At 40.8% G+C, this 26,435-nt stretch overlaps 2 protein-coding genes across 2 annotated transcripts; both read left to right on the forward strand.

Moving 5' to 3' along the window:
- Positions 1-313: 313 nt before the first annotated feature.
- LOC129012932 (uncharacterized protein encoded by LINC01551-like) lies at positions 314-26,435 on the forward strand. Its single transcript, XM_054449102.2, has 5 exons — positions 314-382; positions 6,479-6,540; positions 7,038-7,111; positions 11,577-11,711; positions 25,609-26,435. The coding sequence occupies exons 2-5, from the start codon at positions 6,493-6,495 to the stop codon at positions 25,886-25,888; spliced, it is 537 nt and encodes a 178-aa protein (XP_054305077.1). The 5' UTR covers positions 314-382; positions 6,479-6,492; the 3' UTR covers positions 25,889-26,435.
- FOXG1 (forkhead box G1) lies at positions 320-3,328 on the forward strand. The gene has a single exon (XM_054449101.2). The coding sequence runs from the start codon at positions 943-945 to the stop codon at positions 2,410-2,412; it is 1,470 nt and encodes a 489-aa protein (XP_054305076.1). The 5' UTR covers positions 320-942; the 3' UTR covers positions 2,413-3,328.

Consider the following 26,435-nt stretch of genomic DNA (forward strand, 5'->3'; position numbering starts at 1 on the left):
GCTTTCAAAAATAAAATTGGATACAAACTTTAATCACTAAGGACAAATATTGACGCTTAAACGAAAATGACCCAGTACAATGAGGAGGAAGCCGGAAATGTGAGCTATTGGCCCTAGGAGGGGAATTTCGGTGGAGCGGAGCCGGCGGGGTGGAGGGGGTGGCGGGGGCGCAGGGAAGGGCTGCGGCACCGCGTGCTCCCGCCGCCGTATCCCTACGCGGCTCCGCGCGGCCTCGGGGTCCGAGGCCCGCGGAGAGGGGGAGGCGAGCGCCCGAGGGGGCGGCAGCCGGCGGGCGGGGCGGGGGTGGGTGGGCCCGGCCCCTCCGATTGGTCGACGGCGAGAGAGACGCTCCCGCACGCCGCCGGCTCTGATTGGCCCAGCGGTAGGAAAGGTTAAACCAAAAATTTTTTTACAGCCCTAGTGTGCGCCTGTAGCTCGGAAAATTAATTGTGGCTATAGCCGCCTCGATCGCTGTCTCCCCAGCCTCGCCGCGGCCGCTCCGGGACGCGCCCGCCCGCCGCCCGGCTCTCCCCCCCTTTGGGCTGCTGCTGCTGCTGCTGTGACTGCTGCTGCGAGAGGAGGAGGAGGAGGAGGAAGCAGCAGGGGGGGGGAGCGGGGGGTGGGGGGGAGACCAAGAAGTACAGTTGGGAGCGAGGGAGCTTCACCCCCGGGGCGGTGGTTGTTTCTTTTTTCTTTCTTTCTTTTTTCTTTTCCTTTTTTTTTTTTTTTTTTTCTAATTCCTGAGGGGTGGTTGCTGCTTTTGCTACATGACTTGCCAGCGCCCGAGCCTGCGGTCCAACTGCGCTGCTGCCGGAGCGCTCAGTGCCGCCGCTGCCGCCCGCGCCCCCCGCGCCCCGTTCGGCACCCACCGGTCGCCGCCGCCCGCCGCGCCGCTGTCCCGCTCCCGCGCCGCCGCCGCCGTTTCCCCCCGACGACTGGGTGATGCTGGACATGGGAGATAGGAAAGAGGTGAAAATGATCCCCAAGTCCTCGTTCAGCATCAACAGCCTGGTGCCCGAGGCGGTCCAGAACGACAACCACCACGCGAGCCACGGCCACCACAACAGCCACCACCCCCAGCACCACCACCACCACCACCATCATCACCACCACCCGCCGCCGCCCGCCCCGCAACCGCCGCCGCCGCCGCAGCAGCAGCAGCCGCCGCCGCCGCCGCCCCCGGCACCGCAGCCCCCCCAGACGCGGGGCGCCCCGGCCGCCGACGACGACAAGGGCCCCCAACAGCTGCTGCTCCCGCCGCCGCCACCGCCACCACCGGCCGCCGCCCTGGACGGGGCCAAAGCGGACGGGCTGGGCGGCAAGGGCGAGCCGGGCGGCGGGCCCGGGGAGCTGGCGCCCGTCGGGCCGGACGAGAAGGAGAAGGGCGCCGGCGCCGGGGGGGAGGAGAAGAAGGGGGCGGGCGAGGGCGGCAAGGACGGGGAGGGGGGCAAGGAGGGCGAGAAGAAGAACGGCAAGTACGAGAAGCCGCCGTTCAGCTACAACGCGCTCATCATGATGGCCATCCGGCAGAGCCCCGAGAAGCGGCTCACGCTCAACGGCATCTACGAGTTCATCATGAAGAACTTCCCCTACTACCGCGAGAACAAGCAGGGCTGGCAGAACTCCATCCGCCACAATCTGTCCCTCAACAAGTGCTTCGTGAAGGTGCCGCGCCACTACGACGACCCGGGCAAGGGCAACTACTGGATGCTGGACCCGTCGAGCGACGACGTGTTCATCGGCGGCACCACGGGCAAGCTGCGGCGCCGCTCCACCACCTCGCGGGCCAAGCTGGCCTTCAAGCGCGGTGCGCGCCTCACCTCCACCGGCCTCACCTTCATGGACCGCGCCGGCTCCCTCTACTGGCCCATGTCGCCCTTCCTGTCCCTGCACCACCCCCGCGCCAGCAGCACTTTGAGTTACAACGGCACCACGTCGGCCTACCCCAGCCACCCCATGCCCTACAGCTCCGTGTTGACTCAGAACTCGCTGGGCAACAACCACTCCTTCTCCACGGCCAACGGCCTGAGCGTGGACCGGCTGGTCAACGGGGAGATCCCGTACGCCACGCACCACCTCACGGCCGCCGCGCTAGCCGCCTCGGTGCCCTGCGGCCTGTCGGTGCCCTGCTCCGGGACCTACTCCCTCAACCCCTGCTCCGTCAACCTGCTCGCGGGCCAGACCAGTTACTTTTTCCCCCACGTCCCGCACCCGTCAATGACTTCGCAGAGCAGCACGTCCATGAGCGCCAGGGCCGCGTCCTCCTCCACGTCGCCGCAGGCCCCCTCGACCCTGCCCTGTGAGTCTTTAAGACCCTCTTTGCCAAGTTTTACGACGGGACTGTCCGGGGGACTGTCTGATTATTTCACACATCAAAATCAGGGGTCTTCTTCCAACCCTTTAATACATTAACATCCCTGGGACCAGACTGTAAGTGAACGTTTTACACACATTTGCATTGTAAATGATAATTAAAAAAATAAGTCCAGGTATTTTTTATTAAGCCCCCCCTCCCATTTCTGTACGTTTGTTCAGTCTCTAGGGTTGTTTATTATTCTAACAAGGTGTGGAGTGTCAGCGAGGTGCAATGTGGGGAGAATACATTGTAGAATATAAGGTTTGGAAGTCAAAATTATAGTAGAATGTGTATCTAAATAGTGACTGCTTTGCCATTTCATTCAAACCTGACAAGTCTATCTCTAAGAGCCGCCAGATTTCCATGTGTGCAGTATTATAAGTTATCATGGAACTATATGGTGGACGCAGACCTTGAGAACAACCTAAATTATGGGGAGAGTTTTAAAATGTTAAACTGTAATTTGTATTTTAAAAGCATTCGTAGTAAAGGTGCCCAAGAAATTATTTTGGCCATTTATTGTTTTGTCCTTTTCTTTAAAGAACTGTTTTTTTTTTCTTTTGTTTACTTTTAGACCAAAGATTGGGTTCTAGAAAATGCACTTGGTATCTAAGTATTAAAACAAACAAAAAGGAAAGTTGTTTCAGTTGGCAACACTGCCCATTCAATTGAATCAGAAGGGGACAAAATTAACGATTGCCTTCAGTTTATGTTGTGTATATTTTGATGTATGTGGTCACTAACAGGTCACTTTTATTTTTTCTAAATGTAGTGAAATGTTAATACCTATTGTACTTATAGGTAAACCTTGCAAATATGTAACCTGTGTTGCGCAAATGCCGCATAAATTTGAGTGATTGTTAATGTTGTCTTAAAATTTCTTGATTGTGATACTGTGGTCATATGCCCGTGTTTGTCACTTACAAAAATGTTTACTATGAACACACAGAAATAAAAAATAGGCTAAATTCATATATATCTTGATACTTTTGTCTCTTTTATTAAGTAGAGCTAATTTTTTAAAGACCAATCAAGTTATAGGGAATTCAAAGGCTTTTTCAGCCAAACTAAAATTTAAACTGCTCCTTTAATTTGAACTGACTCTAAAAATGAAAATAGTATTTTTCCCTTTGTGAACAAATTTTACAAGGAGCAGTCTATTTAATAAACACTAGCTTTAAACAAAGTATAGGCTTTTCAGCTGATACCTGTAAGTTTCTGTGGATATACAGCAAAAAGAGATATAATTTAATTTTCTGTGCATAGCTCTTTACCCTGTGTTTATTTCCAAATCCGTTAATAGAATGCCTTTTATATATTTTGTTTCAGGTATATTGTTAATAGAGCTTGGCAAATTATAAATAAATATATGTATATGGTTAGATAGAAGTGAATATAATGCACACATATGTAATATATATAGACACACAGAGCCCTTCAGTTCAGGTACAATTTGCGCTATGAATGCTGCAAACATTTTTGTTTAAATATTTGTATTTATACTTTCTAAGTCAGCATTTATTTTTGTGGCTGTTTACCCACAATGAAAGAGTTCTAATAAAGATGTGCTGAAGTTGCAATATAGATTTTGCTGAAGTGATCACCTGTTTAATGACTTGCAGATCAATGTTTATATTTTATTTTAAAATTATAACAATTTAGAATTCTAGATATTCAGAAGTAAAATGCCTCTTTTTTTAATTTTTACAATGTAGAGGTATTTATTTGATTCCTTTTTAAATGTCTGTGTAATTCAATCTAGAGATTTGTTCCTTTTGCTTACAGTCATAATTTTGTTTTAACTTTCCATATGCATATGTATGCATATACTGTATATGCGTATATATGTGAGACAAAATGAAAACATTTTTTGAATTGTTTCAGGCAGCCCAATTGCTATAATTGCAGAAAATAATTAGAAAACCCTAGTAAAAGGTTTAGCAACTAATTGGACCCTGTGGTGAATCTGTGGAGGACAAGTTGTTCATTTGTTACAATTGTATAGTCTGAAATGTGTTCTGCAGTATTGGAATAAGCTGGTTACTTCTTACAATGGGCCCAGTGAAAAATAATCTGGCCCTAAGATGTTATCAGCAAACACTTAGAGAGTTGCTGCAGGGGAGGGAAAAAAAAAAAAAAAAAAGCCTAAGGGAGAAGCAAGCTTACTGGAATAGATTTGAAATTGAAATGCTGAATACTTAATATTGGAAAACAGAAGGGGGTGGACTGTGAAGTGGAGAGAGGGAAAGAGAGAGAGAGGATCTTTATGGTGAAAAAATAATTACCACCAAAAAGAATGCATGAGACAGAGAGAGACATAAGGTGAGTGATAAAGAGAGAGAGAGAGAGAGAGAGGCCTAAGAAAAATATATAAGGGCCAGGAAAATTAAAAGAGCTGAAACCAAATATACACAAATGGGGAATGGACAAAAATAGGCCAAGACAGCTAGTTTAATTATCTCCTTTAAGCAATTAGACATGATTTTATTTTCTTAGTATAAAAACAGTTTCACCAGAGGTCCAAGTTTTCTTGAAATTTAAGTTCTTCAGAATGAAGCATAAAAACATTTCACAAAAAAATTATTGTGTCAAAAGTCAAATTTATGGCTGATATTAAAAATAGTAATGAAGTCCAAGTGAATGGTTTTAGGCAAAGGAAATCCCCATTACACATTTTGAACCAAAATAGCTCAAAGAGAGACATGTGTCCAAGCTGAAAAAAAGGTGATGATTTATTGTTTGCTTTTGCCATGGATTTTATTTGTGGAATAAGAATGTATTATCACAGGGGAAATATAGAATTTTGCTTACCAAACGTTAAAAAGAAAGTTGAACTCTTGTGCTAAGGTAAAGGGATATAGATATAGAAGAAAGTTTTCCTGCATGAGTATTTTTTTTGGCCACATTAAATAAGTATACTTATTTGTATTTATAAGTGTTTATTTGGGTGACAGATAAATAGAATTTTAATGGCAAACATCATACTTCGAAGTCAAGAGTAAAACTGATTTCTATGAATTCATAGAAACGAAGTACTGGAGTGGGAGTTCTGCTTGGACCCATGTCCAAATTACATATAATGGATATGACCAGAAGTTTGTTAGGTATACTAGACATGAAGGTGGATATATGGAGAGAGAACTTTGTAAAGGCTTCCTGAAGCCCAATATGAACATCTCATTTCCCTTGATCTATCCTATCATCCCTCAACTTATCTTCTCAAAAAACACATGACAGTCTGGCATGGCATATAATACATTTTTGCATCGAACGGGTTGTAATGTTGTGTTATTTGTTGTCTCCAACTTTGACCGTTAAAATTAGTTTATGTCAGAAATACACTTCCAAACTTTTGAGGATTATTTTCTTTCATATTATAATTGTTCTTAATAAGATGAAGGTTGTCCTTTGTGAAATTTTGGAACTGAAACTGATCACAACTTAAAACTTGAAATCCCAAATTAAAGTTTATTTCCAGGTTTGAAGTATTTTACTTGAATTTGTCTGTTGTAAAGTTAACAAAAAATATTAATATGTAAAACTGAGAAAATGATGTAATTGAACTAGAGGAGTTAAAGTATTATTTCAAATATGTTTCTTCAGCCTGTTACAAAATTGGGAACCAAGTGAACATGAAGTCTAGAACTAACAAGGTTTAATACAAATATCCTTATGGTCATGGAAGCCTTCATGTAGTTTATGTGACTTGCGTAAAATCAAAGGCAGAGAGGCAAAAATTTAGTCTCATAGTGTATTGATTTTAATATATATTTAAGTTGGTGCATATTTCACCCAAATATGTGGATAAATTCAATATATTTAGAAGTCTATAGAAGTGTAGTATTTTAAAAAGTGTATTTTCTCCAACATTGTTGAGGAATTTGCATGCATTGGGAAAATTTTGCTTTTGAGAAATTAATTTTTTGAATAGCTAAAGTGGCTGGTTGTGTTTGAGACTAAAAGCCTGTTGGAGAATTAGACTAACAAAGGGTGAAGGTGAAGATCATTAGAGGTTTTAGAACTGGCTGAGATGGGTTGCTGGGGTTGTGTAACTGTGCCTAGAGGGCGGGGTTCCTGTACATTCCTACTTCACCAGATAACCTGCCCCCAACACCACTTCAGCTTCTGCCAGACAGATGGAACTCTCCAGCATGAAAATCTGCGCAGCCATTCCAACAAGCAGGGTAGGTGAAACTTAAATTAAAATTCTCCCCTCTTTATTTTTCTACTTAAGGCCAGATCCTGGAGATATAGAAAGAATAGAGGTCATCTAGATTCTCTCTTTTGGGCGCACACGTCTGCATTCTTCCTAAGAGCTACCTACCTGTAAGAGTTAAAAGTGCTAGAGATCTTTCCCAGTTAGTACTTCATGCTAGATTTTCTTTTCCGTGCATTTTTTAAAAAAGATTTCTTTTCTCTATACCAATCATTCCCCTTTTCTATTCTCCCTTCAGGGCCCTTTCCCCTCAATCACCAGCAGTTACAATAACCCACCTCAGATTTTGGTTCCCAAAGGCACCCATTCCCCACCTTAGCGGTCAGTCCTAGGGACCTTATCCTGAGGATATAGGCCAAGGGGGCTCCAGGCTGGCAAATAGATGATGTATTGTTATGTTTTGTGCCTCTTGTCTCCCTCCCGATTTCTACTGTGTTTTGTTTTTGTTTTTCCCCACCACCTAAGGCTCTGCCTGAGGTCGTCCGAAGGATGCCGAGGAAAAGGATATCAGGACTGGAAGCGCTCTTACAGCAAGATCCGTAAGTGAAAGTGCTTTTCAGAGGGGAAGGGGTGGGATAGGGAATATGTGTAACTGACTGCTATTGACTGAGTTTTAACGCCTGACTTTGGGGTCCTGGCCTTAAGTGTTCATCTTTTCTTAGAAAATGTTAGCAGACTCGCTACCAACAGACGTAGCTGAAAGGATGCATAATTTTTTCCACGTTGACAGAAATCACGGTGAATCCCCAGGTCAAAAGGATGTAGACACGGCAAAGGAACATGGAGAGAAAACGAGAAAAAATTATACGGAGAAGGGGTAGTGGGAGACTGAAATAGGTCCTAAAGTGTACATTGATTCATTTCGTGGAAATATGATTTGTGAATCTTATGGTTGCTACAGGAACTTCCGGGACTTTCTTAACGCTCAAACACAGGGTTATTAGCTATCCTTATTTCAGTTAAAGCTCTTTGCTCCAGAGCCAAGAACCTGCTTCTCTCTAAAGTTCTTCTTCTTTGGATCGCCCTTCTCTATTTGCACACTAACATCGCCAACCTTCCCCAGAGCTGGCCCTCCGTCCCCAGCTCCTTGGCCTGGGTCACACCAGGGTCCCGGTCGGATTTAGCCGGGCTGCTCCGGGTTGGGTGAGGCACTGGGTGCGTGTGGGAGTCTTCCCTTCTGTCTCTTCGAAAGACTAGGGAAATGAACACCGTTCTGGGCTTGACTTTGTCCCTGCTGGGAATATCCCAGTTCCTGGCTTTGGAAATCTCAGGCAAATAATTGATTCTTAATGCACACTTAGGAGACGTCGGTAGTACGCTCGGGAGCCTCTCTGTCCCAGAGTGGCTGAGAGCACGCGCCAGACACAGGTTGGCTCAGCCCGAAGCAAATTTGGGACTCTCGTCGCGATGTCCTATTAATTAGCTTTCCCGGCGCCTCAGGGACTCCGGGGTGAAGATGGAGAGGTGGCATAATGGCAGGACTTGAAGTCGTTGTGGCAGGGACCCGGCAGCGTTGTTTTCTCGGGTTTTGAACCGGTGTGGAGAAGTAACTTAAGCTGCTGAGTTGAGGCCGCCCTGGCTGCGCGGTGGCGGAGGAGGAGAGGAGAAGCGCTCTCGGGACGTTGCGGCGGCGATCCCCGCAGAGGGTGAAGCCGGGCGCTGCGCGGGGAGCAGCAACATGAGGGCGCTCTTGCCCAGGACAAACAGAGCTGTACGTTTGGGTAGCTCATATTGGCTGATGCCAAGAAAAGTGACTTCAGAACCTTGGCTGGCGCGCTTCCCTACCTTTTCCCTTTCTTCTTAATCTTCTGTGTGCCACCACCTCCCCCCAACCTTTTTTCCCCTCCCAAAGTTGTTTCCTTTTGTTTACCCGGTGCGGTTTCAGATCTCAGCTCTTCTCAGCTAGTAGATAAAATTATTTGCTCTGTAATGGACATCTCTTCTCCTCTCCACTTGTTACCCCACTCGCCCTTCGCTTTCTACCCCATTTTGCTTCTCTCTGCCCAAGCCTGTGGTCCAAGGTGGAGGGGTCTCACAGGAAAAGAGGTAGCCTCGGGGTGGGAATTCCCAGAGCACTGAAGGCAGCCGGTTGTTGGCCAGAGAGAGGCCGGGACTCCGGTGGGCAGAGTACCCCGAGAGTGCGGAGATTCTCAGGCGGTAATATTCAGTCTGGGAAAGGCGATGGGAAGGAAGGGCGATGCAGAATAGAGGTGGTCCACTTCCGACTCCCCCCTCACCCGCCCTCCCCTGCAAGTAAGACTCAATTTCTGTGATTCAACACCGCCTTCACCAGCTCCTCTATCAAACCTTGAGGTAGGCAGACATTCTGAAAGCGTTGTGATCAGAAAAGGCATTTAAAATGATAACAAATAACTCACAAATTACGTTTGTGAGGGTGGGAGGGAAAATAAAATGCCCCATGTTTTTTCGTGGTCTGTTGCTTAGCACATGTAATCTTTTTCCCTATCTTCGGTCCTATCTTCCCTATCTTGCAGAAAAGCCGCATAGGAGGAAAGCATGTTGGACATTTACAGATTTGAGATTCGTGGTGGAATGAGAAGGAGTGTTTAATTAACAAACATATTTGGGTGTTCATTTTCGGCTTAGGTTGAATTTGCCTACTCCGCTGGCACTCCCAGAAACTGGAGTCGTCGCTTTCAACTTTATTCCTCCTCATCTCTTCCTATTGCCTCATTCTTTGAATCAATGCGTTTACGGTGAAAACATATCTTCCTGCGTAGACGTTTTCGATTCCGTTGATTGAGCACGAAGACTAAAATCTGTAATGGGGTTATGGAGAGTTGTCTCTCAGTTCTTTCATTTTCTCATTGCTCTGAAATTTAATGACCTGATCATTGTTGTTTGAAGTTAAATTATCTGTTAAATTAGCCCTAAATAATAACTGATGATATTTTCCTTTTGGATTCGGTTGCCCTTGAATTCTTGGCCCTGGATGGGAGAGAAGTCTGAGAGAGTGTTTTGTGATACAATATTATAAAGACAATCAAAATCAATATTTGTGTGCCAGTGATATCACACAGGAAAAAATCCCTTTCAAAGTAGCTGAATTTCATAAAGAAGACATTCTTTTAAAGGCTTGTGCTTGAGAAGCCTGGATTCAAGAATGAATGTAAATAAGCATCTTTGTTGATGAAGAAAAAATATGAACACTGTATTTTCATTACTCTCCAGAATCTAAATATTCAAACTCATCACATACTGGTGCTTGCTAATCTAAATCAATTCGGCCTTCCAGGGATACATATTCTCAAAAAGAAAATTTAACTTTTAGCAAAATCTAAAACATTGTTTTAGATGTGAATTTCTAGAAATCCAAAGTATGTTTATTTCTTTGAGTCAGATACTAGTTTGTTTTGCAATCATTATATGAAACAATATTGAAACAATGCAGTTTTTGTTCTCCTTGCTTGCTTCATGGTGCTTCCATATACAAGTATAGGTGTGAGAGCTTCCATAGTGTACTGAGGAAATGACATCTTATTTGTTTTAACAAAAGGCCCAAAGAATCTTTAAACCAAAATGTACTACAGTAGTTGAAAAAGATCTTTAAAAATAATAAGCACTATTGTGTGTTTTTCCTATTAAAATGTGCTGAATGAATAATTAGAGGCTGGGATAAAGGTTGAAAAATTCAGAGCAAGAATTAGGTGGTAATTTTATTATTTGATACTTTTACAATTTATATAATTAATGATGTCATTTTAAAGTTTGGCAAAGCTTTCGCAGAAAAAACAGAGTACTCCTCCCATCCCATCAGAAATACACTAGAAGGAATAAAGTAGATTCAGGTAGAAATGGCAGAAAGAATTTTTTTTCCAGTAGTAGTAGTATTAGTGGAGTTGAAAAATATACTTTTAATTATACATTGCAAGCCTGATTGCAGGTTAGAAAACTAAAATCGATCATTCCTACATCAATAGTGTTGTCTATTACTACATTGATTTGTGTTTATTTATGCAGAGACTTTCAGTTATTTACTTACATATTTCAGCATCTGCCTCTTGATTATTATCGTGAGTTGCTTTTAATGAAAGAGCTTATATAGGAAGCGAAACACACTTGACAGATCCATTTTAAGTAAACCTGATAGTGAATTATGGCAACCCAAGGAGATTATGAAATTACTTATTCATACTTGCTTTTTAGCAATTAGGAATCTGTTTCTGATTAAAACCTCATGCTGCTTGAAAACTTCCATTCTTTTCTTCATACATTGTATTGATGTGCTTCAATAAAATAGAAAAATAGATGATTTTGTGATGTCAGATATAATAGAATGAAACTGCTAAATGAACTTGGTTGTCTTTTTCCATTGGCATGATGAAGTTACCCTTATAACAATAAGCTGGCCATTGGGTTTATTAATGCTGTTTATGAAAAATCAAGTAGCAATCATTTGAATATAGACATAATACATGTGTTTTAAAACATCTATTAACTCTAAATTATGCCAGGGGTGCTTAGGCTGAATGAGACAATCTGGAGTTCTTGAGTATATAGTTTATATATATACTCATATTTTGTATTATTTAGCATTATGTGTGATTATAACTTACAAAGATAGACATTTCTCTTGAATTAATATCTCACAGGAATGTTATATATCAGAATTCATTTGAACAAATAGGAAAACTAAAGACCCCGTAATGTGCCTTTTATAAGCACAGAGCAACAGTGGGATATTGAGATGCGTTAATGTCTGTGCCTCTCTTATTACCATTACAACATATTGAAAGATGACTTTAAAATTGAGAGAAAAAAGTGACCTAATTTATTGAGGGCTATTTAATGCTCATGTTATAGGACTTTTATTGAAGTCTGGAGGAGTAATTCTTCCTTGTTAACAGTCTGGATGCATCTAGCAAATACTGTTAACAGCCCTATTCTTCATCTTTTGCGCCAAGCAACCACCCCCAGTCCGTGCAAGGAATATAACAATTTTTTTTTTTTTTTTTTTTTTTTTTTTTTTTTTTTTTTTTTTAGAACGATAGGGCCTTGGGAGATGGAAAAGGAATTAATCTTCTCACCCTGGCGAGTTTTCCTGAAACTACTTATCCTTAGCGTCAGCGCTGTAAAGACGTGGAGCCGCTCAGTCCCGCGGGTGGCTGCAGACAGAAGGTGGGCGAGTTCTGGGACTTAAAAAGTTTTGCAGAAGGTTGAAAAGAGGAGCAGAGGGAGAGTTTTGAGTGTATTTATTTTATTTTCCTTTTTTTTTTTTTTTTTTTTTTTTTGTCTTGTGCCAAGCCCTTGAAGTTAACGTAGCGACGACGTGGTCCTTGTAGGACCAAGCATTCTTGGCATTCTGTCGAGATTGAGATTCCAGAGCATCGGATGAACGGGACTTATAGCTAAGGCGTACTCACCCACCCCTCCCTTCGTCTTTTTTACGCACGCAGCAACTCGTCCTCACGTGCATAGGGGTAGTGGACAGTGTTGACTTGAATTGCTGTCCCTCGTTCCAAGCCTTTCCTGTGAATGAACCCGAAAACACTCGACAGGTCGTGAATAATCGTTTTAATGAGTGTGCAAAGCGTGCGACGGGGTGCACCGAGCTGTCGGGTTAAACAAACAACTTGTACCCTGACCAAATCCGATTGTTAAAGTGCAAAGTGATGTCAGTACCATTTCCATTGCCCTTCGGAAATCCACAGATCTGACACGCGGGAGTCCAATTTTCCCCATTAAAGAAAAATAACAATATTTTTCGACCGTGTATGTGATCTTCTTTAATATTAATCTGAGCCAAACAAAACCTCATTTGGAGAATCAGAGAATTAGTCGTGTCTCTCTCAAAGAACAAATTGGAAGAAAGGAATAAGGAGGAAGAAATCAGAACAAATATAAAATGTCTGAGGGATAATTTCTTCTTGATAGCTCACATATCACTGCTGATCAATGTTGTAAAAATCTTCCTTTTATATATTGCTTTATAGCTCACTAAAGGCGAATGTCAGGTTACTTTTATCTAAATAACTGGACTGGTAATTTAGTCTTGTACTAAGATTGAATTTGTAGACCTGTAAGGGATTTTCTATCAAACATTTATCGAAAATATTTGTTGTTTGTATATTAGCTTGTGAGAGAATAAAGGTATAAGTCGTTTGCACATTTGTGCTTTCAAGGAAAAGAGTTTGGAGGAAAGTAATGGAAAAGGAACCCTATTTGGCTATTATCTAAAATCATCACAAAAAAATACAAATGAGATTTTCACTGATTATACCCTCCCCTTTTTTTTGCAAAACTGCACTGGAAAATATTTTCTTTCTCATTCAGTAAGAAGACCTATTTGAAATCAGTCGCATGTTCTCCCTTCCTTGTTGATTCTTTTATCTTCTTTCATAATTCCAAACATTAAATATCACATGAAGATTAAGAAAAAACTTCAAAAGATTTTTATAAAATTTTTTACACATTCCCTCTAAAAAATCTGTGGAAAGAAGAAATGTGTAAAATATTTCCCCTACCAGCATTTTTTATATATTCACAATTCAAACAAAATGGCCATGATGCTTTGAAATCAGTATTCTAGTGCCACAGATCTAGCTTCTTCAACTCAGTAACAACATAGGGAGACCAAAGCTTATATTTTTATTGGATTAAGTATTATACAGTACATATTTTCTATATGAAAGACAGAAAATATATGATTCCCTGCAACCTGTAAGGTTATTTGTTCTCTTTTAATTGTAATCCATTTGGAGAAATGAAATTTTAGGGATACAGTACACTTGAATGTGGAAGCTCAGCATTTACTCACTTAACTCCTATTGGCCATAATGTTATCTACATATCTGTGTCTGTCTGTTGTGACCATCTACTTCACATACAAATATGTCTATATACAACCGATAGCAATTAAGAGAGTTAATTCAACTAAAACATACAGCTGAGGTATTTGATAGAGTAAGCAATTTTTTATGTAAGTCATTGTAGTTATGTTATTGTGGTTGCTAGTTTTTATACATCTGTCAATTTAGCACCAATTGGATAAAATGGAAGAGATTGAAATTCAATTTCCATCATCAAAACTTGGAAAAGACAACCAGGGTTTTAGGACAGTGTTTTTGTTTATTTTAACTGTTCTCTAGTAAATATCCATATCAGATTATCAATTCAGAATATCCTTTATTTTCTAGGAAATTTAACAGAAAAATTAGTATTAAATCCTAGGGGCTTACAATTTTTAATTGTTTTAAATATTTTTGGGTAGGCAACAGACTGTGCAGTTTTTACCTAAACAGATTTCTTCTCTGTGGGCTGGAGTTGAGGAATTTTAGGAGTCACTCAAAGAACTGCATCCATTTCTGCTTTAGATACACAAACAGCAAAGCTAGAGGGTATGTCTGTTTTTTTGTGTATATATGTAGTTAAAGAACTATGCTATCAAAACATTAATTATATTTGAAAGAGAACAGAGCATGTTGTGAAGAAAATTGCATTATTGAATTTATATTCCACAGAATCTGTCTGAGAGGGCTGAAATTGTATACCTGTCTTATATGATGCACCCTCTTCAGAGAGGTGCCTAACAAGAGCAAAGAGATGAAAGACTCAAACTTGGAGGGGAGTGATCTTAAATGTTTGGTTGGTCCTGAGCAGAGGGGAATCCACATGAAAATGCAAATCACATGAAGAACATACATGGGATCTTTGTTCCCTGTCAACAAAAACAAATAGATTTTTTTTTTCCTCTACCAAGCAAATACAGAATAATCTTAGCTGAATTTGGGGGAGGGGGAGTGACTGAATGACTAAGAAAATTTCAGTTATCATATTTTTTTATCCCCAAGTCCTATTTATTTCACAGCTGCCAAATTTTATGTCCAAAATTTAGGTTCTCTTCCTCCCAAATCCTACATTAGTATGAATCATCCCTGATCATTTTTAGTTTTTGGCTTAATTACTAGTTTTCAGCTTTAAATTACCAATAAACTAATTAATCTGACTAATCTTTCTAAACTTCTGTTGAATAGTATAATAGCTGCAACAACAACAAAAATAAATAACAAAAATTACAATAATGACAAAAATAAACTGTTAATAATAATAATGCAAATAATAGCAGAAACAATTTTAAAATAATTTATCTGGCTGACAGGATGAAGATGTAATCCATTTCAGTCTGAAATTTGTGGTTCACAGCTGCAGTCAGGCATTTCTCTGATTTCTTGTTTCACTGGTTAAATGGATGATCTATTCCAACCCAAGTTTCCTAATAGAGACTCCCTTGGTCTAATATGGTAGGTCTTTTTAATGGCACTGAGTATTTTTGTATCCACTCCCCTTTATTGCTATGGACATGCTGCCCTGCAGATGACATTCCCAAATAAACCAACCTTGGCCGGGGGTGGGGACGGGAAACTGGGTGCGGAGGCAGACATGTGAAGGGATTCTTGGGTAGAAGGACTAGGTGCCTTCTGACTGGAGCCCTGCTGGTGAGTGGGCAAGTTGTCCTATTTGGGAAGCAAGTTCACAAAGCTGAGGAGTTTGAGAAGGGCTGAGTCACTGAGGTTCCTATGAGTCCAAAGTGATCACTGGCCCTAAAGAAGCCAGCCCATAGGGCAAGACATAAGAAGTAGGAATTAGATCCCCCAGGATGAACTCTTTTGATTCCTTTAGGGATAGACAGACATAAAGAGGATAATGAAGTGAAGGGAGTATACCTGGAGGGAAGACAGCAGGTTAAAGATGTTAGTAACTGGTGTTGGTCTGGCAAGAAAAGCTCAGCCTATTTCTTCAGGAGAAGGGAAAAATGCTCTTATGAGCTGTAAACTTGCCAAGGTTTATTGTTTAGGTGAAAGAACAGCCACCAGTTCCTAGGACTAGGCTTGAAAGTATCTGCCAGTGAGTCTGTGTCTGCAGTAATCCAGCTCTCCTCTCAGCCCCATGTTCTTCCCATCTCATGAACCCCCAGGTACTATTATCCCCCCAAAAAGAAAATGAACGAAAATTTAAAAATGGATGGGGAGGGAATTAGACTCAATATTTATCAGGAAGATATTGAGGTGAAAGCAGGTTGTTTTATAACTAACTTCCTTCTTTTGTGAGAGGGAAAAGAAAGTTGGTTAGGAGAGGAAGGGTAATTATGGAAGAGAACAGAGACTGAGACAGAAATTCTTTGGCAGTCCAGCAGCTAAGGCCAAATGGAGAAGGACCTTAGCTATAGAAGGACAATTTTAGGTCAAGGAAGAGTAACCATTGAACATATTTTCTTTGTTCTGTTTTCTTGAAAAGTAATATAGCCTAGTAATGTATGTAAAAGCAAGATCTGTACACCTTAAAAATTACAAAGAGAAAGGCATAAATATCAATAGCAAGTTTTATCCTTTAGAAAACTTTAATGAAGATATTGTCTTCAAACTTATATATATATACACACTATCCCAAAACCAAACAGTAGTTGAAGGAAGAAAAGAGGGGGGGAAGGACGCAACTTCCCTGCTCTAGTACCATGCATCTGTCTTTTCACCTTTCACGGCAGGGAGGCTGAACAATCCTCTTCCATTTCATTTCTTCCTAGTCTTTTCATTGTAAAAAGTGTGAAAAAAATTCCAGCTCATGAGAATATTATTTCACTAAAGATCAGCAAAGAATGAGGAGCTTTCATTTCTGATGATAAATTCTCTGAGGTGATGTTCAGTCTTATCTCGCCTAAGTCTGCAATGGGAGAAATGCAGCTCTGGCTGTAACTATATATCAATCTATTCTTCAATGGTACCCCCAGGCTTTCTCACTGCACTAATCATAACTACTAAATTCACTCCAACTCTTCTGGAAGTACAGTTCTGCAACTTGAAATTAAACAGGAGCTTTCCATATAAAATGAAATTCTAATTAAAATAATATTTTAAGAAAAACACTGTTATTATGATAGTTTCTTCTTTGTTTGAATTGTTCCTTTGATTAAGAAACAATCATTTGTTTCAATAAGAAAATGAAAAGAAATCAGCACTGCCAGTAAATGTGGCCTTCAATCCTGTTACGTTTACTCCCGACTGGCTTTTGAGAATTTATTTTCCAACATTTTGGTTTTAATAGTATATAACTGAGAACCTCCAACTCAACAGAAAAATGCATAACTAAAATAAATTGTATAATACTTTTGTCATGACAGAAAAAGAAACAAAAGCAGTTATTTCAAAGTAGTAAGTCATGCAGACACTATTACACATGCAGTTTATGCACCCATTTAACAAAATTAATATGCTTCTATATCCCAGTATCTTAATGACTGTTTAGCTAACCAGATACTTAAACCATATATTTAAATGCTTATGCACCTATATTACATATACCATGCTGCATATGGTTCAAATATGTATGTTCTTTACAGAAACTGAAAGCTGAACAAATATTAGTATTTCTAAGTTTTTGATTACTCATAATTGGAATTTACATGTGATCTATAAACACTGAAGGAAAGCCAGAACCACTACATTTTGCTTAGATTACATTATGAATCAAATAAAGGGTTCTTTCTGTCTTGGGATATGGAAGAGTGAGGAATTTAGGGGTTGATAGAATTAAGATATATATTTTTTTTCAGTAAGTCAAGATGTAGTAATTTTCTTCTTTTAACATTCTACTACTAAGTAAAATAAACATATACAGTTTCAAAAGCAGGAGCCGTAAGCCCAAGTCAAGAGATGATATTTCAGAAAAGATATTCAAATAAAGCTCAATAACATTTTTTCCAACAAAGAAAATTTCAAGGCAGATACAGCCAGATCTGTTGCACAAGTGGCAAAGCAAAATATTTTAGTAATGGGCTGTAGGGGGATTTAATGGACTGACACTCTGAATATTTAAGAGTAATATTCCTTTGAAGAGGATTGCATAATTGTCTATCAAACTCCTTAAAAGAGGTGAGGGAAGGAAAGGTTTGCAGGGTGGATTATGCAAGCATCTCAGCTATTGCTAGTGGTGAAAAGATATGACCTGGGTAGAATGGGAAAGGTTTTGATGACATGAGAGGATCTGCAAGAGTCTATTGGCCCTATCATGTTTATTCTCTTTTAGGTACACATTTCAAAAACATATCCTTTCCAACAGGCTCTCGTTTGCAGTCGCGGCTTCACAGACAACAACCAGCTTGCATTCAAGTGTGGTCCAATGCATCAGTCTAGTTTTAAGAGGAAAACAATGGACAGGAAAAATAAAGTTGCAGTCTTATCAATGAAATTATTATTCTCAGTGGGAGAATAGGGAAAAGGGAGGCTCCAAAACAGGGTGATGGGAGGGGAGTAATAACTCTTTAGGTGAGTTTTGGGAAAATGCTAAGTAAAATGCTGTTCAGAAATTGGGATTAATCGAGCAGTTTAAATACAAATCTGCCGGAAATTGGAAATCGTGCTCTGCGCGAATGAAAATGAAAGACTTTATGCATATTCTAATTTTCTCTCTTTGGCTGCTATTTTGGAGGAAGAGACTTCTTTTGCTGATGGTGGGACTTTTTTGTTCTGCACAGGAAATGTGTAAATGAACACAAATGTTTTTTCTTTTGCCTTTCCATTCCTCTCTTCCATTCTCCCCTCCCCCTTTCAACAATCTGAAGTTGTTAGGGTCCGCAGTTCTGCCACCACCGATCCCAGTATTACTTCCCATTCCCAGGATGTTAGAGGGCAGGCAATGTAGGCAGGACAGGAGAGTTCGGGCTCCTCTGGAAATTAGACCTTTGGAAATCAATGCAGAGTTTCTATTACATTTCTGGACATTCAGAGAGCTAGAGGATGAGAAAGACTCTTGGTCGAATATGATGAAAAATCATCTAGATGAAAAATCGTCTAGAAAGCCATTTCCTCTCAAACCGAATTCTCAGTGACAACTAGGTAGAAGAGAGCTTAAAAGTATTTTATAAACCACGCTGTGAAAACCTACTGACGATCAGTCCCCTGTCCAAACACTTTTCCTCCCACTCCTTTGGGAACATACAGGGATGGTGCATTTTAATTACATTAAGACCAGCAAGAAACTCTTGTTTTATTCTGATGTAAATCAGTCACCTAATGCTGAGAAGGACTGAAGTGGCTCATATGGTCGTTCTGTGTTTTGTAGAATACATAGGGGACTCCTGAAATGTGTGGGATGTAGGCAGGGGCGGGAGCGACTCTGTGGGGAGAGAAGGGAGAAAAAGATTGAGAGAAGGAAAGAGAAGTGTATTTGCAAGGCAGGCTGACAATTTCTCAATTAATTTGGGGCAGAGACAGAGAGACTCCGAGTTTCTAGCTTCTTTTCTATACCCCAGATAAAAAACTGAAGACAACCTTATTCTACCAACTCAACTTAAAAAAAGCCCCCCTGCGTACGTCCCCGCACCCCTTTCGCCCCAGCGGCCGCTCACAAAGCGCCACCCGCGCCTCGGGCGTCCGCAGAGGCCGGAGCCAGTTCTCAGCCCTGATCACTGCCAGCCGCCCCGGCTTCGGGGAAAGAGGGAGGGGAGAATAATGCGCCCCTCTTTCAATAAACGCCACTGCCAACCACTCCAACAGACACACTTTCGGTGCCCCCGCCGGAGCTCCGGTGCCCCCGAGGGACCGCTTTCTGCGATCGCGTCCGCCGGGACCCCGTCCCTCTTTCCCCTTCAGTCTTCAGGGAGGGGGCGCCGCTCCACATTAGCCGGGCAGTTCAGCAACCCCGACCCCACCCGCGTGGCTCCAGGCCCCGGGGTCCGTTCCCTTCCCCGTCCGGTTTGGGGGACGCCAATTCGCCTAAGAAAACCCTGGGAGAAGAGCGCGGACCCTTCACTACAAACCTCACGTCAGGGTTACAGCCACATTTAGGAACCTCTTCGGAAAAGCTGAGAAATCCCTGTTTTGCAAAAAGCCTTCTGTACTGTGATGGGGCTTTGTGGTGAGAGGAGTCTCTGAGAGGCCTCGTGCGGCCGGAGTTTAGGAGTCACGCCCTGCCCAGGAACATTCTCCCGCGCACAGGAGAACCTGCACTTCCGGTCTCCAACCCTCTCGGGCCGCGACTCTTCCCCTCCCCCGCGCCAGGCCCTGCATTTCCGGCCCCCTTGCTCTCCTGCACTTCCGCCCAGTCACATGGATGATGGATAGCGTTGGGAGCTGTTTTCTCTGTCTTCCAGGTGGCTGCTGGGATCCTAAACTTGTTTCTTTAATTTCTCTTTAAAATTTGAACGTCCTTTAGTTTTTTTCACTTCCTTAAATTTGAGGGTCGAGAAAGCTAGAGGTGGAGAGAAAAGGCTCATTGAAGACAAATCTTTTTTGGCTTTTCACATCACTTGCCCCTTTCTGAATTCCCTGTACAAATTCATACCAGTAACTGAGATTTAGGCCTCCAGGGCCTAGGCCAGTGTCTGCACTTAGTAGGCACGCAATACATGTTGAAAGAATTACTGGATAAATGATATTCTGTCTTTAGGCATATTGTGCCTAGGGTTAATGGGTATCCTCAAATCAGGTGACTTCTGTTTTTGGCTGAATTCAGTTGAAAAGTTGATAAATACATGGTTTTTACAGGCACTTAAGTGTTATTTATTTAGGGACTCCCCAAAACAGGTGTGGGGGAAATCAGCAAAAATTGTTGGAGAAAAAAAATATATAGGGTTTTTTGTTGTTGTTTTTTGTTTGTTTGTTTGTTTGTTCTGATACAGGGTCTTGCCCTGTTGCCCAGGCTGGAATGCAGTGGCGTGATCTCAGCTCACTGCAACCTTTGCCTACCCGGCTCAAGCAGTTCTCCTGCCTCAGCCTCCCAAGTAGCTGGGATTACAGGCGCCCGCCACCATGCCCAGCTAATTTTTTGTCAGAGGAGTTCTCACTATGTTGCCCAGGCTGGTCTGGAATTCCTGACCTCAGATGATACGCCCACCTGGACCTCCCAAAGTTTTGGGATTACAGGCCTGAGCCACCGCACCTGTGCTGAAAATATTTTCTTGGACTTCTTTATACATATGAGGTAAAATGCTGTGATTTTTAGGTTTTTGAGTTTTATCAACTCTCACCCAGGCTGGAGTGCAGTGGTGCCATCTTGGCATACTGCAACCAACCTCCGCCTCCCGGGTTCAAGCGATTCTCCTGCCTCAGCCTCCTGAGTAGCTGGGATTATATGTGTGCACAACCACGCCCGGCTGATTTTTGTGTTTTTCGTAAAAACGGGCTTTTGCCATTTTGGCCAGGCTGGTTTTGAACTCCTGACCTCAGGTGATTCTCCCGCCTCAGCCTCCCAAAGTGCTGAGATTACAGGCATGAGCCACTGTGCCCAGCAGTTTGCTTTCTTTTAAAACAGCTTTATTTGATAAGAGGTCAAGACCTTATGAAATGAATTTAAATTCTCGTGGTGAATTTGAGGCAGAAACGACGACTCCTCATTTGTTTTTCCTGCTGCTGTATTATAGTTTAATTCACTTCCGTGTTATCTTCTGCCTCGTTCGGCAGTTCTTGTTCTCTATAATAACTTTTGTGTTTAAATGCCAAAAGAATTTTTTGTAACCAGTTAAGAGTTGTGAAGTTGTGAGACTGAATTCAGTTGCTCATCATGTTTTAAATGCATATCTACTCAGCACCGTTTGTGTAATCCACAGTCTGTTCCCTAGAGCATTTAATGACCCATGTTCATTGACTGTAAAATACTGAAAATATATAACCAGTGAGCTAGTAATCGTGACAGTAATTTGAAATGTTATAGTTGCAAGTCAATATAAAGCATATTTATTAGCATCATTATTAAGAGGTGTCAGAGGCATACAAATAAGACCTGCTCCTACCCTCTGGGAACTTACAATCTGGTTGGGCAAAATAATGAAATGTAAATTGATAGAAACAGCTACTAACCCATATTTGGTGTCTGGCATATTGAAGGCATTCAGTAAATAATTACCTCACAATAATTGCAGTCCTGTCATTCTTAGAGTAGAATATGATATTGATAAGTAAAGGAAGGAATAATTAGTAAAACTTTAGGAAATGAATTTGTCCTGTATATGTCACACATGGAGATTGGAATATGCAAGTTGATTGTGTGTAAGAAGAATAAAGGGGGCATAAATAAAGATAAGAAAGACGTTTGATGAGATGGAGTTTGGTGGTAAATTGAAGGAAAACTTAAAGACCATTCAGAGGAGTTTCTATTTGATAGTAGAGGTAACAAAGACCCATGGTGGCCCTACAAGCAGAGGATGACATTAGTAAAATTGAGTTTTATTTTAAAAATGATTCTAAGCTGGGCGCTGTGGCTCATGCCTGTAATCTCAGCAATTTGGGAGTCCGAGGTGGGCAGATCACCTGAGGTTAGGAGTTCGAGACGAGCCTGGCCAACATGGCGAAACCCTGTCTCTACTAAACATACAAAAATTAGCCAGGTGTGGTGGCATGAGCCTGTAATCCCAGCTACCCAGGAGGCTGAGGCAGGAGAATCGCCGGAACCCGGGAGGCAGAGGCTACCAGTGTATCCGAGATCGCACCACTGACCTCCAGCCTGGGCGACAGAGCAAGACTCTGTCTCAATAAAATAAATAAATAAATAAATAAATAAATAAATAAATAAAGATTCTAGCCAGCAACTGAATATAGGGAAAATTGCAGGAGAAAAGACTAGTGCAGTTCTGGAATGTGGTACTATTAGAGAATGGCTATAGTCAGAGCTATCATTACGTCCCTTCTCCTCAATTTTTATACAATTGAAATTGCATTGAAATGATAAAATCAGGAATGAATCTTGCATAGAACAAAAGCCAGAGTACCACTGGAATCATTATTACCCCCTTATTCTTCATTATTGATAGTGACAGGGGATGTTAGACATTGAGAGAAGGCAACTAACCCCAAACTATCTTCATCGCCAGTTGAGCTCTAGATATTTTTTTTTTTGCATTTAGCATATCCACCCATTATGCAATTGCAGTGGTTCTCAACTGGGGTAATTTTTGTCCCTTCCCTCCCCTGGGAGACTTTTCACAATGTCTGGAGACATTTTTTAGTTACAGCACCTCTGGGGCCACTACTGACGTCTGGTAGATAGAGGACCAGTGTATTGCTGAACATGTTAAATTCACAGGATGGACCCCCACAACCACAGACTATTATGTCCAAAATGTCAGCCATTCTGAGCTTGGAAAATCCTCAGTTATGGGAACGAAGCATGAGCTCCAACTCTGGAGAGCTGCACCATGAGTCCCAGGTCTTAACTTCTATTATGGCAACAATTTCAATCGAAGAAATGTTTTGCTTAGTGAGACAAATATAACTCTGAATATCCCAGTAACTTTGCCTATCCCTGAGGGCTTAGAAACAAGAAAATAAGAAGGGTACCTGCTTGGATTTTCTACTTTTTATAAAATAAAGTTAGAAATCTTCTTAAGGATTTGTCTTCATCTAAATGTTATTTATTAAATTAATAAAATTTGCCTTTGGAGTTGCTTAGCAACTTATGGAAAGCTTGCTTTTTAGAAGTTCATTTGTTTGTTTAAAACCTGGATAGGTTGCATATTATTAGCTACATTACATAAATCAACAAAGAAATGTACACTGAAAATGGAATAAGATGTTTCAACACATTTTCTTCTCTCCTGTCTGGCAATTAAAACACTCTAATTGTCTGGTAGAATTGCATCAAGTATTCGACAAACATTATTTATGTATGAAACTTCAACATAATATTGAGTATGTAAGAGAACCAAAGGGGAAAAATTAAACAGGTTTGTCATAAAGTATGTGTTTATCTTAACCTTTCTTCTTCAAAAATCTTATCTACTAAGTACTTTTATCAGACACTAATTATACGCTTTCTGAATAGAATTTCTCCAACACCCTTCAGTGCCTGCACCCTTTAATCATATCTCATTACATCTACCTAATCCATATCTTTTTCGCATTGCCAGGGCTCATTAACAGTTTTAAAAGCCAATCTTGGACATTATCACTCCTTGTAATCGAAATGAAAATAATGCCAATAATGTTGTATTTCTAAAATAAAATGGATTATTTAAATTTTGTTCCGAAGCCATTTCTTCTTTAAATATTAATGAGAAATTAACTTTTAAACATGCATTAAGCTAGCAGGACTGGTAAGATGTGTCTGAAAACCCTGAAGCACCTTTTCAAAGAAGTTATTTTTATAAGCTGTTTTAACAGTGGATCATCAGTCACTTTGAAGGGAAGTGATCCTTGATTAACAGTTGGCTGATATTGTGTTTCCACAGATGTGTGGCAGCAATACAGGTGCTATGCATGAAATAGTACAGGTAATTCACAGGATAAATGCATTTTCTTTTTCTGATTGAAAAAGGTGAAATGCTTCTTTGTCTTTATATATTGCCCCCATTTAATAGTTATTGACAAGACAAACCAAATGTTTCACTGAAATAATGAACTACAGGCACCGCGTTTCTCATAAATTTAAAGAAATCATTGTCAATTTGGCTAGTACTTTATTCCTTTTGATTTCCTGTTTTTAGAAAAGAAAACCCTTACAAATCTGCAGTTATATGACTAAAGTACAGCATCATGATAATGACTTTTTAGGACTTGAAAGTCAAATCTTGTCTCTCAGAATATAATTACATAGGACTAACAAGTTATTCTCTAAAATGGAAGCTTCCTCCACCATTATAATCAAGCTTCAGATTCTTTCTTGAAAGTAATCAGGAAAAGTTTACTGGCCCATTATTTATTTATTTATTTATTATGCACATACTATTAAGTTACAGAGTTCAAAACAACCACTAACCAAAAGTCATCGTCCAAAAGTACAGTTTTTTGAGGTGGTGTGCACCTGTGATCCCAGCTATTGCAGAGGCTGAGGTAGGAGGATCACTTGAGCCCTGAAAGTCAAGGCTGCAATGAGCTATGATTGTGCCACTCCACTCCAGCCTAGGCAACAGAGAGAGATCCTGTCTCAAAAGAAAAAAAAAAGTACAGTTTTTAGACAAGTATCCCAAGCTGTTGTTCATTAGTAGTGGAGACATAATAAAGTCTTCATTCTTCTTTGAGTTAGTTTCCCACTCATTAGTTAGCCAGATAGCAGTGATCTCTTATTTTGAGTGTTTTATCAGCTGTTTCTTCCAGTTTTTCTTTGGAGTATATGTATTTTTTCTTTTAGAATTTTGTGTTTCTTCTGATTTCTCTCCATTAATATGGTTCATCTTGTTGCTGACTACAGAAACTTTTTAAGCAGAATCAAATGAAACCATATAGTTGCTGAGTTTGGTTTGTATTGTCATATCTTTTATAGTTGTACAGTTGCTAATAATCAAATACAGTAATACAATTAGATGTGTAGAATCTGTAAGTTTTTTTTCCCAAAACTCCCTTGGAATTTTCTCTTTTAAATTCCTTTTATTTCCTTTTATTTATTTATTTGTTTATTTATGTTTTTGAGATGGAGTCTCGCTCTGTCACCCATGCTATTGTGCAGTGGCATGATCTTGGCTCACTGCAACCTCTACCTCCTGGCCTCAAGTGATTCTCCTGCCTCAGCCTCCAGAGTAGCTGCGATTACAGGCACCCGCCATCATGCCTGGCTAGTGTGTGTGTGTGTGTGCGTGTGTGTGTGTGTATTTTTGTAGAGATGGTGTTTCACCATGTTGGCCAGGCTGGTCTCGAACTCCTGACTTCAGGTGATCCGCCCGCCTCAGCCTCTCAAAGTACTGTGAGCCACTGCACCTGGCTCCTTTAATTTATTTAATCATATTTTGTGTGTGTGTGGGATAACATTGCATATGCTCAGTTATGCACAAGTAATTTACCTTTCTTTGCTTTACTGAAATAGCTTGAGTATTCAGAGCTTACCAAATTTTTATGGTGACATGATAGACAATACTTATTTAAATAAAATTTCCTTCATTTTATTATCAATTAAATTAACTCTATAATAAAAAAAAACTTGGTGAACTTAACAACATAGCAAATCACCATAACAATTTTAAAATTGCAAACATGGTATTAATATACCTTAAAATTGTTTTTGCTTTGTTTTCTTTGTTTATTTCTCTTATTAAGAAATTTTGGCTTTTCTATACTGATAATCTTTTTCCTTGTCCTTTTCACGTTGTTATTTTCAGAGGTTTTTCATTAGTCAATACAGTGAAGGCTGGCATGATCATCAGCTTCCCATCAAATAATATCTACTCATCAGTGTGCTGTTGTCAATCAGAGATTTTCAAGTATGAGTTCTCCAACTCAAAGAAAAGTAGCTGGATCCAGGAAGAAAGGCATTTGGGGAGGAACAACGTTCTTTGCAGTGCTCATGATGTGTCTCCAGAGAAAGTTACTTCAGCACTAAACAAACAAACAAACAACAACAATAAACAACTTTCCTCTACAGTATCTTCCAGGGCCTAAACTATTAGACAGGTTCCTAAGTTTATCCAGATCTCTCCTATGTCTGAATTCTTGGTCATCTTCCTTGCCTCTGGCTCCACAGGTAAAGAAGAAATAATAATAAAGGAACAAAAATCATATGTTTCTGTCGGGCTGACTCATTCCACTTTTGAAGCACCCAGTGGATTAATTAGTCTTATTATTGCATTTACTGTCACCTACACACTTGTTTGTGGGAAGGCACTCTTCTTGGCATTTGCCTAGTTGCAAAAAGGAACACTAAGACTATAGCCACTGGATAATGCTCTTGAAGTTCGCGGCACTGTGGCAGCATAAAGCTTGAACAGACCTAGTTTTTTTATTGATGGAGTGCAACTGATATAGCACCACCTTTCTCTGACCCTGTATATCAGCTTTTAGTTACGAACTACTTCCTTCCAGTGCAGCAGTTGTTGCCTACCATTGGTACCAGTTTGGCACCATTATAAAGAAACATTGTACCTCGTATAGGAAGAATTTGGAGAGTTTTGGTATGGTAATCAAGATGTGTATTGTAATAATTAACTGA

The sequence above is a fragment of the Pongo pygmaeus genome, chromosome 15, assembly GCF_028885625.2.
Source record: "Pongo pygmaeus isolate AG05252 chromosome 15, NHGRI_mPonPyg2-v2.0_pri, whole genome shotgun sequence".
Lineage (NCBI taxonomy): Eukaryota > Metazoa > Chordata > Mammalia > Primates > Hominidae > Pongo > Pongo pygmaeus.

Bases quoted from the DNA above. Each gene is read 5' to 3' on its own strand.
- FOXG1 (XM_054449101.2), top strand. From the start codon at position 943: ATGCTGGACATGGGAGATAGGAAAGAGGTGAAAATGATCCCCAAGTCC.
- LOC129012932 (XM_054449102.2), top strand. From the start codon at position 6,493: ATGGAACTCTCCAGCATGAAAATCTGCGCAGCCATTCCAACAAGCAGG. The intron at 6,541-7,037 runs GTAGGTGAAACT...CCACCACCTAAG, and splicing joins CAGCCATTCCAACAAGCAGG to GCTCTGCCTGAGGTCGTCCG. The intron at 7,112-11,576 runs GTAAGTGAAAGT...TTTTTTTTTTAG, and splicing joins GCGCTCTTACAGCAAGATCC to AACGATAGGGCCTTGGGAGA.